Source organism: Xyrauchen texanus, chromosome 27 (assembly GCF_025860055.1).
Source record: "Xyrauchen texanus isolate HMW12.3.18 chromosome 27, RBS_HiC_50CHRs, whole genome shotgun sequence".
In the NCBI taxonomy this organism is placed as follows: Eukaryota; Metazoa; Chordata; class Actinopteri; order Cypriniformes; family Catostomidae; genus Xyrauchen; species Xyrauchen texanus.
The window spans coordinates 14,704,481-14,720,441 of record NC_068302.1 but is presented as its reverse complement, the minus strand read 5'-3'; the positions used below and the strand labels follow the sequence as shown (position 1 = coordinate 14,720,441).

The following is a 15,961-nucleotide window of genomic DNA, read 5'->3' as shown; positions in this document are numbered from 1 at the left end:
TGCATTGGTTTTGACATTGTGTAACAGGATCACCCATTGTAATGGATATCACTATGTCAAATCACTGTTTCTTTAATGGCTAGATTTTCTGCAGTGGCCCGTCAAAATAAGATCCCACAGGGAGGAAATGCATTCTTGTCCTTGGAAACAGGCATGAAGCAGGTTTGACCCCTTAGACTTGCCATACGTGCCGTGACAGTAAACAGATTCTACACAGCTGGAGCCAAATATGAATTCATGAATAAAAGATCTCAGACACCTGTGTAAAGAGAGAGTGCGTGTGTGTGTTCCAGACTTGAATTTAGCTTGTTATTTTCATCTGCTAAAAAAGGTTCAAACACAGCCACTAACAGAAGTACTGCACATACTCAAACACAAGACAGCAAGAATTTAAAAACTTCTTGGGTCATGAAAGTTCCCCAAACTGAATTTTCCAGAACATATATGAACATAAACACCATTAAAATGAACACATTTCTACTTTAAATATTTACAAGGCCTCTGTGGAATATTTCTATCATACCAAAACACACAAACATGCATATACAATGCAAAGACCTTTTCTGGCTTTCCAGATTTGCCAGTTCTTGCTGTGAGATGTTACCCCACTCTTCCATCAAGGCAGTTCCCGGACATTTCTGGGGAGAATGGCCCTAGCCCTCACCCTCTGATCCAACAGGTCCCAGGCATGCTCAATAGAATTGAGACCCAGGCTCTTCGTTGAACATGGCAGAACACTGACATTCCAGTCTTGCAGGAAATCACAAACAGAACGAGAAGTATGGCTGGTTGCTTTGACATGCTGGAGGGTCATGTCAGGATGAGACTGCAGGAAGGGTACCACATGAGGTAGGATGATGTCTTCCCTGTAACGCACAGCATTGAGATTGCCTGCAATGACAACAATCTCAGTCTGATGGTGCTGTTACACACTGCCTCAGACCATGACGGGACCTCCACCTCCAAATCGATCCCGCTCCAGAGTACAGGCCTCGGTGTAACGCTCATTCCCTCGAAGATAAACACGAGTCTGCCCATCACCCCTGGTGACACAAAACTGCGACTCGCCAGTGAAGAGCACATTGTGCCTGTCCTGTCTGGTCCAGTGAAGTTGGGTTTGTGCCCATAGGCGATGTTGTTGCCGGTGATGTCTTGTAAGGACCTGCCTTACAACAGGCCTATAAGCCCTCAGTCCAGCCTCTCTCAACCAATTGTGGACAGTCTGAGCACTGATAGAGGGATTGTGCGTTCCTGGTGTAATTCGGGCAGTTGTTGTTGCCATCCTGTACCTGTCCCGCAGGTGTGATATTCGGATGTACCGAATGCTGTGCAGGTGTTTTTACACACCACTGCGAGGATGATCAGCTGTCCTTCCTGTAGTGCTGTCTTAGGCATCTCACAGTACAGACATTGCAATTTTTTGCCCTGTCCACATCTGCAGTCCTCATGCCTCCATGCAGCATGCCTAAGGCATCTGCATGCAGATGAGCAGAGACCATGTGCATCTTTCTTTTGGAAGAAAAGTCTCTTTAGTGTCCTGAGTTTTTATAGCTGTGACCTTAATTGCCTACCGTCTGTAAGCTGTTAGTGTCTTAATGACCGTTCCACAGGTGCATGTAGATTAATTGTTTATTGTTCATTGAACATGCAAGCATGGAAAACATTGTTGTGGGAGGGCGGAGGGCTCCAGGTCGTGATCATACACACTCGGCCCCTTATCAGGCTAATCAAGCCTCCGAGAGGGATAAAGGTCGACTGCGGAGGATTGTGCGGGAGAGAGCGATAGTTTACGGACATATCCGTCATGTGTCTGTGTTTGTCTTTTAAGTTTATCATTAAAACTATTATTTATATTGTGAAGCCGGTTCTCGCCTCCTCCTTTCCATTGACTGCTTTACAATTGTTTAAACCCAATAAAGATCTGTAAAGTTATTTGGATTTTTTCTAAATTTACCTTTAAAATACAGTATCCTGAAAAAGGGACATTTCTTTTTTGGTGAGCTTATAGTCATATAAATATAAGTAAAGTATATATAAATAATTGATATTTTATATTAGAATGAAATTATATTATTGCAATGAAAATCAATTAATTAAAAGAAAAAAATCCTTTTTCTAACATGTAATAGTATGCAGGTATAATTAAAACTTAACTATAAATAGTTTTACTGATACAAAATAATACTAGAATTGAATATATATATATATATTTACAGCCCTGGAAAAAATGATCAGTTTCTCTGGATTTACTATATGTGTTTGAGTATAATTAACATGTTTGTTTTATTTGTACTGACAACATTTCTCCCAAATTCCAAATAAAATACTGTCATTTAGCATTTATTTGCAGAAAATGACAACCGGTCAAAATATCAAAAACCTTGAGTAATGCAAAGAAAACAAGTTAATATTCATTTTAAAGTACACAATCTAATGTTTTAACTTAGGAAGAGTTCAGAAATCAATATTTGGTGGAAAAACCCTGATTTTCAAAAACAGCTTTTCATGTGTTTTGGCATGCTCTCAGTCTTTCACATTGCTCAATAACTGAACATACCTTGCACATACATTACCACTTGCACATGTGCATACGCCATTCTGTTATATATCTTATTATTTGTGTCTATTTATACTCTTACTTTGTTTTATATTCTGTGTCTCACTGTTATGTTCTGTGTGCACTTGTTTCTCCTATCACCAAAACAAAATCCTTGTGTACGTGAGAACACTTGGAAATAAAGCTCATTCAGATGCTGATTCTGATACTGATAAAGTCACCCAACAGCAATGTGAAAGACTAGTAGAGAGCATGCAAAGACACATGTGTGATTGAAAATCAGGGTTTTTCCACCAAATATTGATTTCTGAACTCTTTCCAAGTTAAAACATTAGTATTGTGTTGTTTAAAAATGAATATTAACTTGTTTTCTTTGCATTATTCGAGGTCTGAAAACACTGCATCTTTTTTGTTATTTTGACCAGTTGTCATTTTCAGCAAATAAATGCTCTAAATGACAATATTTTTATTTGGAATTTGGGAGAAATGTTGTCTGTACTTTATAAAATAAACCAAAAATGCTAATTTCACTTAAAGACATACCTATAAATAGTAAATCCAGAGAAACTGATAATTTTGCAGTGATCTCTTAATTTTTGCCAGAGCTATATATTGTCTGTATGTTCACCCCAATTATTGTAAACAAATTTAATAGAATTGCACTTTCAAAAGCAGCAAGACATTTCACTATATTGGACCAAAAAGAAGCAACATAGAGACAATACCAAAATAAATGCATAATATATTCCTCTCTTTGAACAAAATCTACAGTAGGAATCTAGTTCAATGTTCCATGTACATAACATCTATTTTGTTGGCAACATTTTTGTGCACTTGATGTTTTGTAAACTTTTCTAAAACATCACACCACAGAATCGTTATATTAAAAAGGTCTTCCCAATAAAATACCTGAAGCGTTGTTGCAACGAACATCATTTATTCTTTTGTAAGGTAAAACAAATTTATAAATGTTTTAATTATATATTTTTTTATCAGGACAGCAAGTAATGATAGATTCCTTAGTCTTTTTAACTTTTTTTTCAGATTACAAAATTTCCAAACATTTCCATAGTTCTTCATAATTATTCAGTAATAAAAAAAATCAATATTCATCAACAAGATAATTTATAAAGTAAATATGATTCTTAATAAACACATCCCAAGTACATCTCATAGTAAATACATCCCATAGTACCATGGTTTTACCATCTTATTATGATTGCAGCATGGTATATCGCTACATTACTTCTTTATATAAGGGACATGTTCATGAAGAATCTGAAAGATAAACCCAAAATCTGTGGTCGTGACTTTTAAAGCAATAGGTATTAATCAATATAAAGAAGTTTTGCTGTGCATAGTGGCCCCAAATTTTTTTGGGACACTCAAGCCACACTTAAAAATGCATGAAAGTAATTATTATTTATACACTATATAAATATATAACAGTATATTAAAAATGCCATTTCAAATGCATTATATGACAAAATATCAAATCAAATGGCATTTTTTAAAGAAAGATAGCACAAGCACAATTTTCAAGCAGAAAATGTGAGAGAGAGAGAGAGAGAGAGAGAGAGAGAGAGAGAGGGATAAATATGTATGTATGTATGTATGTATGTATGTATATATGTATTGGGTTTCAAATTATAAACCAGAAGACATATTGTTCAAAATCAAGACTGAATATTTGGACATTTTCTGAATGTCAAACTTACTGGAACATGCCCATAGTTGATGTGATGAAGTACACTTTACTATTAAGGGGAACTTTCTTCATATATACAGTACACTAAAAATCACCTTGACACAAGTTAGACCAGAAACGTTCTAAAGACAATTTCTATTATCTTTTGTTTGCAGATGCCAGACATTCAAACATTTTTGGGGCCACTTTATAAGATATATTCTGGACATACATAGATACTATCCATGTGAATAAATGCTCTGTAGTGAAGTTGTGTTTATCCTCAGGCTAACACTTTCTATTGCTCCCAGAGCTCATTACAGCTTAAACTGAGGAGGAGAGCTCACATTAAACATCAAAAGATCCCAAACCATAGGGGTGAACAAAGAAGGAAGGAGAGGAGGAGAGAAGATTAGAGAAAAGTGGGTAAAAAGTTTAATTGACTGTAGCAAAGGTACAAAAAGAGACATGAAATTTTAAACAACGAAACGAAAACGGAAGCAGCCAAGTGAGTTTCAGAATGGATTACATTGGTCTTCGCCAGTGGATGAAAAAACAACAAAAGGAGGCCGTTTCTTTTGACAGCACAAAATTAATGAAACCACAATATATAAAAACATTGATATAAGACCAATCTGGCTTAGTTTAGACACTTGATCTGATGCCAAAGTCATATATGATTTATCTGTGAGAAACCACAATAAAGAAATGTAGATACTCGCTCTTTATTTCCCAGCGCAGACATCACTCGCACTTCTGTCATGCCGACGGTTGCATAACACTCACACGCAAGACAAATCCAGGAGCATGTTGTACATTCTCTCTGTCACAGTAAAGGGATACCCCAGAACTCTCTTGTGATTCTTTTGTGAGTATATGTGCTCTCGTGTGTCTCTCAACAAATCTCTGCTCAAAGATGGCCTCTGTGTTTTGATAGATAAGAGCTCCATTGTTAAGCCTGCTCTTCAGCTAGGCCAACCACATTGAGTTATTCACAGTGTCTCTATTTCTGTATAGGAGAATATGTGTCTGTGCAGTGAAAACGGTTGATGTCTGCCTGTCCTTCAAAGTGGAAAAGTGGAAATGACAGCAGGATTAGGCCTGACAATACTAAAATGCAGCACAGTCACCAACACATATGCCTGCATGTAGTACACACTTGTAGGTAGATAATCACACATGTACTACTATGCATTTTTGCATTTTCTTGCTAACTCTTAGATATAAGATTAGTTTTGGTGACTGCATCCTTCCAATATACTTCCATTTGTTATATTTAAACGATTTGATGACTTCACTATTATTTAAATATTTGGAAAATGGTAATAAATAATGAGTAGGTGTGTCCAAACTTTTCACTGATACTGGTACATAAATATTATATTTGATTGGAGTATACACAGGAATAGTAATTTGTAAACTAAGCCGTCAGGAATGTGAGTATGGTCAGATAAAGTGCATCCACACCTCCTCAGGTCTGATGATTGTCTGCAGTACATGTGGCCAGTGGTTCTGTGTGAGTTTGTACATGCATGTCACAGGATGCCAAAGTGACTGTAAAAGCCAGTGAAGAAACACACCTGTCAAAGAATGGGGGATGTTAGTGAACGAGTATTTGAGTGTGCATAGTGATGACAGAGGGTATGCACTTCTGGACTTTATTATGAAGGTTAGCTGCTGGGAAACACACATGCACAAATATCATAGCCTATATTCTCTAGGATGTTGTTAATGGTTTATAGCTGGTTAATGGCTAGACACAAGCACCTGCTGTTGTTTTCAATGAGAGACATTTAACTTCTGTTTGTGTGTGTGTGTGTGTGTGTGTGTGTGTGTGTGTGTGTGTGTGTGTGTGTGTGTGTGTGTGTGTGTGTGTGTGTGTGGGCAGGTTTTATACTATAAACGTGGTTTATGAGGACATTTCTAGTGTCCCCATAATTCAAATAACTTAAAGAAAACATACTAAATGATGTTTTTTGTGAGGTTTAGGTTTAGGGGATAGAATCTATAGTCCGTACAGTATAAAATTAATTATGTCTATGGAGAGTCCTCATAATGATAGCCGCACCAACGTGTGTATGTGTGTGTATGTGTGTGTGTGTGTGTGTGTGTGTGTGTGTGTGTTTAACTTGTAGAAATTCATAGTTAACCAGATGGCAAATAGTAAGAAATTTAATGAGAATCAGAATGAGTTTAACTGCCAATTATGCTTCCACATACAAGGAATTTTTGTTGGAGACAGATGCTTCTAGTGCACAAACAATACAACAACAAGACAGAGATAAAAAATGACTGAATATATATATATATATATATATATATATATATATATATATATATATATATATATACAATAAGACAAAAACTATACATATAGTATGTACAAATACAACTCTGTTATATACAGTACAATGGAATGTAATGCAGAAAAGGGTATGTTAAATAATATAATTGACTAGGCTGTGTATTGTACATAATAATAGTATAGTTTCAACTGTTCATGATATGAATAGCCTGAGGGAAAAATCTGTTCTTGTGCCTGACTGTTCTGGTGCTCCGAGCTCTGTAGCGTTGGCCAGAAGGTAGTTCGAAAAGGTAGTGGGCTGGGTGAGTGGGGTACAAGTTAACTTATACAAAAGCTTACAACTTTTATTCCCATAGAGAAAAAATGAACAAACCAACAACCAAAGAACACAATTTCCCAAATCTAACTCGTTACCCAAACCCCAACTCTAATCCTAACCAGGATTTACATTTTTAATCTGTGAAGATGAGGCCATCAGCATTTTTGCACTTTCTTTAGGCTACGAGAATGTGAAGTCAGCTGGAACATGCTCCAAAAAAGTACCATAAAATCCACTAATCCACACAATTAGTGCACACTATTTCAAGTCCTCTGATGCAATAGGATAACTTTTAAATCTGCCGCTGTACTCTTATGTTCAGGGTTGGGAGTGTTACTTTTCAAATGTATTTCACTACAGATTACAGAATACATGCTATACAATTGAATTTGTAATGTATTCTGTTAGATTATACAAGGTCAGCAACGTAACACTTCGGACTACTCCATCACTGGTAGATTTTTTTAAACTTTTTTGACTATAAAACTAAAGACAAAACACACATGCTAAAAATACATTATCTGAAAAAAGCCTAAATATCTTATGCAGTGTTGCTTCTTTAACCAGATAAAGCAAAATTATCTTGTTTTAAGGATTTGTTTTATATTTTTACAGAGAAAAACTAAAAACATTCTCATCGAGAATAAAATCTTTACCCTAATATCAAAGGTCCCACTAGAGAAAACAAATTATGATCACATCTGGGATGGCATGACGGAGAGTAAAATATGAGAGAATTTTTATTTTATAAAAATATAACATATAACATAAACTCAATGTAAATACTACAAATTATGCATAAAAGAAAAAAAAAAACAAGCATGTAACAAAATATGTGATAAATGTGTAAACTTGCCTATATTTAAAGGGGCAATAATACATTATAACATTTTAACTTCATCAAACACTAAATATTGAAGAATTTAACAAATAAAGTAGGCTCCTACAGTATCTATGCAAGGGTTTGGCAAAGAGTTCAGGCAGTTCTGGCTCACGCTGCTATATCTTTTCTAACTCATCTGAATGATGGGGTGAGTACCATTCAGAAGTGATCATCCATATACCTTTACATTTTATACATATTTAAATGATCAATGAGTCTGTTTTTGAATGTTCGTAATTTCAAACTGTCAAAACACACACACACAAGCCCTTTAAACTACTTTAAGATGCACTCTTCTTTCTTTTCTTTCTTTCTTTCTTTCTTTCTTTCTGATAAACCTGTAAACATTTCTAACTTAATTTAAAACTATTTTAAACTTTCAGACAAGGTGGTTTTGTCAGGCCAACATTATAGTCTGTCTCAACAAACTATACGTATCTAGTTTAATCAGTACGTTTGGACCACACAATGTAAAATATCAATATTTTATTTTTCCAACCACCTAAGCCAAGTTATTTTTTGTAATATAGGGCAAACATGCAGTTACAGCAATGAATAGTATAATAAATGTTTTTGTTTGACAGCCCTTTTATACAAAGAATAAAGCTTAACCATATAACGACTAACAAATTAAATAATAATCCAAAAATGTTATGTTTTATACCTGTTTAAACCCATTTTTCTATAAAATAATAAACAATAATATACTTTGCTTGAATTCAATAAATACTTATTTTGAAATATAAGTAACAATTTTTGTTATATATTACTTTAGCAAAAATCAGCAAATATTTCACATAACAAATATGAATGCATCAAAATATGAAGGTAGCTATTTTGGAAGTTATTTTACAAGGTCTTCTACTTCCAGAAGAGCACCAGACAGACAGCCAGCCGGCGTTTTACGATTAAAGAGTGGCTCAAATATTTTTATTAGAAACAGAAAGGCAAAAGGGTCCTATAAGAGGGCTGGGGGCCCTCATAGTCACAGGGCTCTGTTGAGGGGGCCTTGTATAAGCTGTGGGGTCCACAAATTTAAGCATATACAAAGATTTGATGGGCCATGAGACATGCCCAGCTTGTTTGTTGATTGATATATTTAAACTCAGTTTTTCCAAAATTCCTGACATTTAATCATAGAAAGCATTCCCTGTCTTAGGTCAGTTAGGCTCACTATTTAATTTTAAGAAGGTGAAATGTCAGAATAAGAGTAGAGAGAATTATTTATTTCCAGTTTTTATTTCTTTCATCACATTTCCAGTGGGTCAGAAGTTTACATACAATTTGTTAGTATTTGGTAACGGGGTAAGGTTGGCAAGGAGCAAAGCACCTCTAATATGCTGCCAACCCCCATGCTTCACGGTAGGGATGGTGTTCTTCGGCTTGCAAGCCTCACCCTTTTTCCTCCAAACATAAAGATGGTCATTATGGCTAAAACGTTTGATTTTTGTTTCATCAGACCAGATGAAATTTCTCCAAAATGTAAGACCTTTGTCCCCATGTACACTTGCAAACTGTAGTCTGGCTTTTTTTGGTGGTTTTGGAGCACTGGCTTCTTCCTTGCTGAGCAGCCTTTCAGGTTATGTCAATATAGGACTCATTTTACTGTGGCTATAGATACTTGTCTACCTGTTTCCTCCAGCATCTTCACAGGGTCCTTTGCTGTTGTTCTGGATTGATTTGCACTTTTAGGACCAAACTACATTCATCTCTAGGAGACAGAATGAGTATCCTTCCTGAGCGGTACGATGGCTGCATGCTTCCATGGCATTTATACTTGCGTTGCATATTATTGTTTGTACAGATGAACATGGTACCTTCAGGCATTTGGAAATTGCTCCCAAGGATAAACCAGACTTGTGGAGATCCACAATTTTTTTTCTGAGTTCTTGGCTGATTTCTATGTATTTTTCCATGATGTCATGCAAAGAGGCACTGAGTTTGAAGGTAGGCCTTAAAATACATCCACAGGTACACCTCCAATTGACTCCAATTAGCCTATCAGTAGATAATTGGCTAATTTTCTAAAGATGTGAAATTTTCTTTAAGTTGCTTAAATGCACAGTTAACTTAGTGAATGTAAACGTTTGACCCACTGGAATTGTGATATAGTATTTAAAAGTGAAACCATCTCTTTGTAAACAATTGTTGGAAAAATGACTCATGCATAAAGTAGATGTCCTAAACGACTTGCCAAAACAATAGTTTGCTAATCTGTGGAGTGGTTAAAAAAAATTGTTTTAATGACTTCAACCTAAGTGTCTGTAAACTTCTGACTTCAAATGTCATTTTGTACATTAAAACCTTAAGTTTGAGTCAAAAGAGTCTCTAGTTTCATCTAATATGCCATTTAAAAAATGTCATTGATTTATCATGAAATGGCACGCTGTTCAACACAATGACCACATACGTGGATTATAGGCAAATTTTCCTTAAAATATCCTATATTCACTGTGCATTATCACATTTAGAATCAATGGATGCAAAAATAATGTGCATTTCAAGCTGTTCTGAGACCAGTGCTGACTGACAGCACACTGGAGGTTAAGGCATTTCCCAATTAGGGAGCAAGGAAGCAAGTTTGTATTTAATATGGCTGGCAGTGATTGGATGATACTGGCAATTACATTGAATCTGATTTCTGATGTAATGTCTGTAAAGTTTTAAAAACATGAATAACCAACACTCCTGGAAAAATAATAAACCATTTGATAAAACAATCTGACTTTTTATATTCTTGATATTATTTACATTTTCACAACTTAGTCCCGATGTCCACATATGTGGACATCAATTTTAAGGAAAACTATTTGGTCTTAACTATCATGCTTTTTTGCATGTTTATTAGGGGATACTAGCTACCAATCAAAAAGGGGAATGAAAAATGCACACCTCAGTCACACTTAGGTCTCAGGAGGTACAGTATGATGCATTTTTGAAGAACAGTTCCTTCCATATGAGTTTTTGAACTAGGAGGTAATGCTTGAATGGAATTAAATAAGAAACGCACTTTTCAATGCATGGAAATTCAATTGTAAAAAACACATTCTTAATCGCAAAATGATTTTAATGTTCCAATATCAATCAAACTCGTAAATCAGAAGCCCCCACTTGTTTACAATATACTTATTTGGTCAAAGTCTTGAAATGGTCAAGTTAAGGTATTAGGTTTACTAACTGTTAGAATTAAACTGTCTCAACAAGAATATGTGGAATAGCTTCTTTAATTTTTCGGTGTTGTGGACAATGAGTGCATCTGGCATTTAAGGTTTGTTATGTTTTATTTAGATGACATCATTGGTCTAGCTAATGAGATTACCTTATCATATCTCTCTCCCAGACATTGTGCGTATCAGACAGTCTGCCAAAAAACAATCTGGCCATATTTATCAAGGGAACGCTGTTGGTCACTAGAGGGGTGTCAACAAGTGCGCAAGTTCACAGTCTTTACTCTCTGTAACACCAACCTTTTATGCTCTTTTGGCCACACCCCTCTGTCTCTTTGATCTTAACAAGATCTTATTGGTCATGTTGGTTATGCTGTTGTTGGTGTGTGTCAGCATGCATGCGCATACTGCCTCTTCCCCCATTTTTAACGGTCATCTTTTCAATAAAGACATTTTAGTGGCCACCTTTTGCCCTGCAAGAACAAAAAAAATTGCTGCACCCAGCACACAAACAGATGCTTTCCATCCTGTTGCATTATAGTAGAGTCAAAGGGGCCTCACAATGTCAGTGTTCATTAGTTACCATCATTTGACCACATACTTTGTGTGTATGTATTATCCAGTCCTGTAAGACTGGTCTTTAAAGGCTGGTTCACCCCACCCATTAGACCGGTTTTGTTATTTTATTTCAGATCAGATGTACTGAAGGGGAGATAATTTCATCATTTGAAACTCACAGAGCCACTCTGTGTGTGCACCAAATAGAAAAAGGGTTGAGGGCTTTATGACTGTTAATTGAAATAGAGTTTTAAATTAAGGGGAAATATTTGACCTCTTGATTTGATTTTCAGGGGCATTTTTTACCTTTATGGGGGGCATATTTTTTCGAAACTTTTAAAACATAAACTGTCTCATATGTTTATACGTAGGATAATTATATTTAATTAATTAATTCAAATTATACAAAATGAGAATGTATTACCTCCCTAGAATTAGATCAACAACAATTTATATTTTATGCCCTAACGTGAAATAACAAGGACTATTATAGAATATAACTAACTATATCAGATTTATCAAATAAAAATGACTGAAGAATTGATCATGAAGGCAATTTTTGTACCCACATTTTCAATTTTGCCCCTAGCCCCCCTAAATTTCTGACAGACTATTATGCATATTTTTGGAGTCCACATCTGCATTAACCACAGCAAATGTTTTTGTATTGTACAGTATAAACAAAACAATGACTTAGATACATTACTATTAAGGTAAACTATTAATAAATTGCATCCCCTTAATTATGTGTAATGATGCTAAGACAATATTGTATTCAATGAACATATTTAATACAGTAGCAGTAGTTAGTTACAGAAATGTAAAAAATATAACATCATTTCATATACATATTTACCCCCCCCCACACACACACACAAACATTCATTCCCTTCCTTCACTTGTCTTCCTTTTTTTTCCAGAGACATTTGTCAGCTGCCATCTGTCTGTCTGCCCCCTTGCCCCCCATCCCTGTCTCTCTGTCTGTGCTTTATCTAATCAGGCAGCATCACCTTTGCACTGGTACACACCCACATACTTTGAAAGTTTTAGAAAAAAACAAAACACACACACACATTCACATCAGAGAGTTTAACGAAAATAATAATTTTATATCTTCCATTAACAAGTGCTCCAGATACTGAACATTTCTGAACATTCCAAATTAGCAGAAAAAATAGTATGAAAATATTGTACACTTTGTCTCTCTACACAAGTGTTTATATGCTTCACACAATCACACACTCTTACAACAGCACAAGCAAATTCATCCTCAGTGCAGCATGGTTGTGGTCGTTGTATAGGCCTTAAAATTAACCTCCTGTTTGCTCGGATGGTTCTCTGTGTGTGCGTGTTTTTGAGTGTGTAAAAGTAGACAGGAAGGTGTCTACAGAACATGAAAACATGTACACACACACACATGCACATCGTTCCAGAATTCTCATCAGCAACTCATCCATGAATACAGTAGATACACAAAACTATAAGTATTATTTACAAACATAAAGCAATAAGTTCTCTCAAGTCCATCAGTTCAATCTTCTTCTCGAACATCTAGTCAAAGTCACCTTAAACACTGAGGGGGTTACACGAGTCCAAACGGACCAGCCGCCAGCATATAACCCCTCTTCTAACTTCATGTTCTCTGTTCTTCACATTTCACTTCCTCTCACACTTTGGTGGCCAGTGACTGCACCTCAGACTTTTGAGTCTGGGCACTGAGGGTTGAAGACATGGAGCTCATGTGCCCATGCATGGACTTCTTGAGATTGAGCAGACACAGGCACTGTGAGCGGAAGCGCAGGTCAAAGAACGCGTAGAGGAACGGGTTGAGGCAGCTGTTGACGTATGCCAGACAAGTGGCATATGGGTGGGCCAGAAGCAAAAAGTGTAGGAAGCCACATGAGGTGGGCGCCAGGTCCAGGTAAGACAGGGCATCCATGCTCTTCAGAACGTGGAAAGGCGTCCAGCAAAATGCGAAGACCACCACCAGCGTGGTGATGATCTTGAGGAGACGCCGCTTCTTCTGGTCTTCCTTGCGCAGGTGGCTGAAATGGCGAGTGACCGTGCAGCCGATGAAGCAGTAGCAGACAGTCATGGCCAAGAAAGGCAGCAGAAAACCCAGAGCTGAAGAGGAGAGGCTGAGCCCGGCAATCCAAAGCGATTCATGATGCTGATTGAGAGTGACCAGGCTGAAGTCCATCGCGCAGGTGGTACGGTTGCTCCCGACATCGTCTACAGTAGTGCGAAACAGAAGAGTGGGCACAGCCAGCAGGCATGAAAGGAACCAGATGGCACCCAGCGATGCCAGCATAGTGCCACGGGATCGGAGCCGGCCACTGGACAGAGAGTGGACGATGGCAAGATAGCGGTCAAAACTCAGGCAGGTGAGACAGAAGACACTTGCGTACATGTTGACTAGCACCACATAGCTGCTGATCTTGCAGAGAGCCACACCAAAGGGCCAGTGGTAGCCCAGCGCAGTGTACACTGCCCACAGCGGCAGCGTGATGACGAACGTCAGGTCCGCCAGCGCGAGATTGCCGATGTAAATGTCTGCCGCGCGCCGTTTGGATTTCGCGCGCCACACCGTGAACATGACCACACCGTTACCGGAGAGACCGAGGATAAAAATGAACATGTACAGCACGGGAATGAGAGAGTAGGACGGCTCCCACTCCGAGTAGTCGCACGCAGTCTCGTTATCTTCATAGTAATCATAAGTGTCGGTGTACTCCGGCGTTGACTCCATTTGGTAAAGGTGCTTTGGGTCCTGAAGTCCTAAAAAACTGCGGTCCTTTTCTTTTCTGACGCAGCTTTATCCAGATATCTGGTCTTACGTTTTAGAGTTCAGTGGGAATGTTTTTTTCTTTTTTCAAGGAAAAGCTGAGGTAAGTTTCCTCACTGGAGGCTGGAATAAACGCGTCTGTGTGACGGAAAGGAGCGCCCTGTCTTTTTAAACTCCGGACTACTCACCCCTCCCTCTGGACCCATAATATCAGACCCCTTATCTCCTAAACACGCGCGCGCACACACACACACACACCAGCCCCCCCAAGCCGGTAGGGGAGAGAGAGAGAGAGAGAGAGAGAGAGAGAGAGAGAGAGAGAGATGTGTGTGTGTGTGTGTGTGTGTGTGTGTGTGTGTGTGTGTGTGTGTGTGTGTGTGTGTGTGTTTTGTGTCAACAAAGTGGGCTTAACTCGTGTTTTTCTTCTTAATGAAAAAGTAATGGCTTTCTCGTCTTTCAGGTTTGATTTAGGCCTACCTTCAATTCTCTGCCAAATGATGTTTTCTTTTACGTCATGTCTCATTAACGACAAGGAGAAGGAAAGAAACGCAACGTCGTCACAGTCACAAACGTTGAATGGATGTAGTTCTAAAGTTGAAACGAATCTTTTTTCGCGCGGTTTTAGGGCTAGACTACATTTGTTCGTTCGTGCCATAGAGACAGAAACATTCATGCCAAATCAGTCTAAATTAATTAATTGTGAAATTAAATCTCGACTCGTCCCTCCTTTTCTAATAATAATAATAATAATAATAATAATAATAATAATAATAATAATAATAATAAATAAATAAATAAACAACCCCGATAATAATGGAAGTGAATGCAGGGGCCAATCCGTAAATGTTAAAATATTCACAGTTCCTAAAGTATTGCCATGTTATGCTTGTTAAACACGATTTAGTGTAATGCAATTCCTCATGCACATTTTCTATGTATATCTAATTATACAACTTTGCTGCCATGATGACGAAATACTGTAAACCATAAAATGACCGTAAAAACTACGATTTATTCAACATTACAGCTCAAATACACAAGAACAGAAGAACGAATGGAAGTACTTTTATAGAAGTATAAGCTTCACATTTCTGCCTTTAAACCCTCCAAAAATTGGCCCCATTCACTTCCATTGTAAGTGCCTCACTGTAACCTACATTTCTGCACATTTTTTTTAAGAGAGTAGGGATTAATTACAGTTATAATTTTTTTGTGTGTATTATGCTACAAATGTCGTCGATTTATCTTCATTAGTACTGAACTCAGAATATTCCTTTAAAGACATCTGAATACGTTCTATAATATGAATCGTAGCCTATACAGCTTATTTTATTTATTTACTTTATTGACATGTCTTGTTATTGTTTACTGTGTATAATCGCACAGCAAACCTAGCTGCATGATATTAATTTAGACTAAAGGTGTCAAGCCTAAACAGGTTTCAGACAGGTTCAGTGAAACCAGAGCCTGGAACCAAACTATAATGTTAAAGAGGCACTGCTCTGTGATTTCCTCTCACTCAAACATTACATCAGGGTGACATTAGTCACTTCAAACGCTCTTCTACTGCAACACATCAAGCTATTTCTCTTTAATATGAACACCTATTATTCAAATACATCCGCATGTGCAGAAAACAAAACAATGAAATAGCCTGCGTTATCATAACTTTAAATATCACTACAAATGAATGCATTTGT

The 15,961-nt window shown here is 37.2% G+C and overlaps 1 protein-coding gene across 1 annotated transcript; it reads right to left on the bottom strand.

Annotated features, from left to right (window-relative positions):
- Positions 1 to 12,346: 12,346 nt before the first annotated feature.
- On the bottom strand, positions 12,347 to 14,433 carry aplnra (apelin receptor a). Its single transcript, XM_052093687.1, has one exon. The coding sequence runs from the start codon at positions 14,223 to 14,225 to the stop codon at positions 13,143 to 13,145; it is 1,083 nt and encodes a 360-aa protein (XP_051949647.1). The 5' UTR covers positions 14,226 to 14,433; the 3' UTR covers positions 12,347 to 13,142.
- Between the last annotated feature and the right edge of the window lie 1,528 nt (positions 14,434 to 15,961).

What these genes read in the sequence shown, in the direction of transcription:
- aplnra (XM_052093687.1), bottom strand. Translation starts at nt 14,225, where the DNA reads ATGGAGTCAACGCCGGAGTACACCGACACTTATGATTACTATGAAGAT.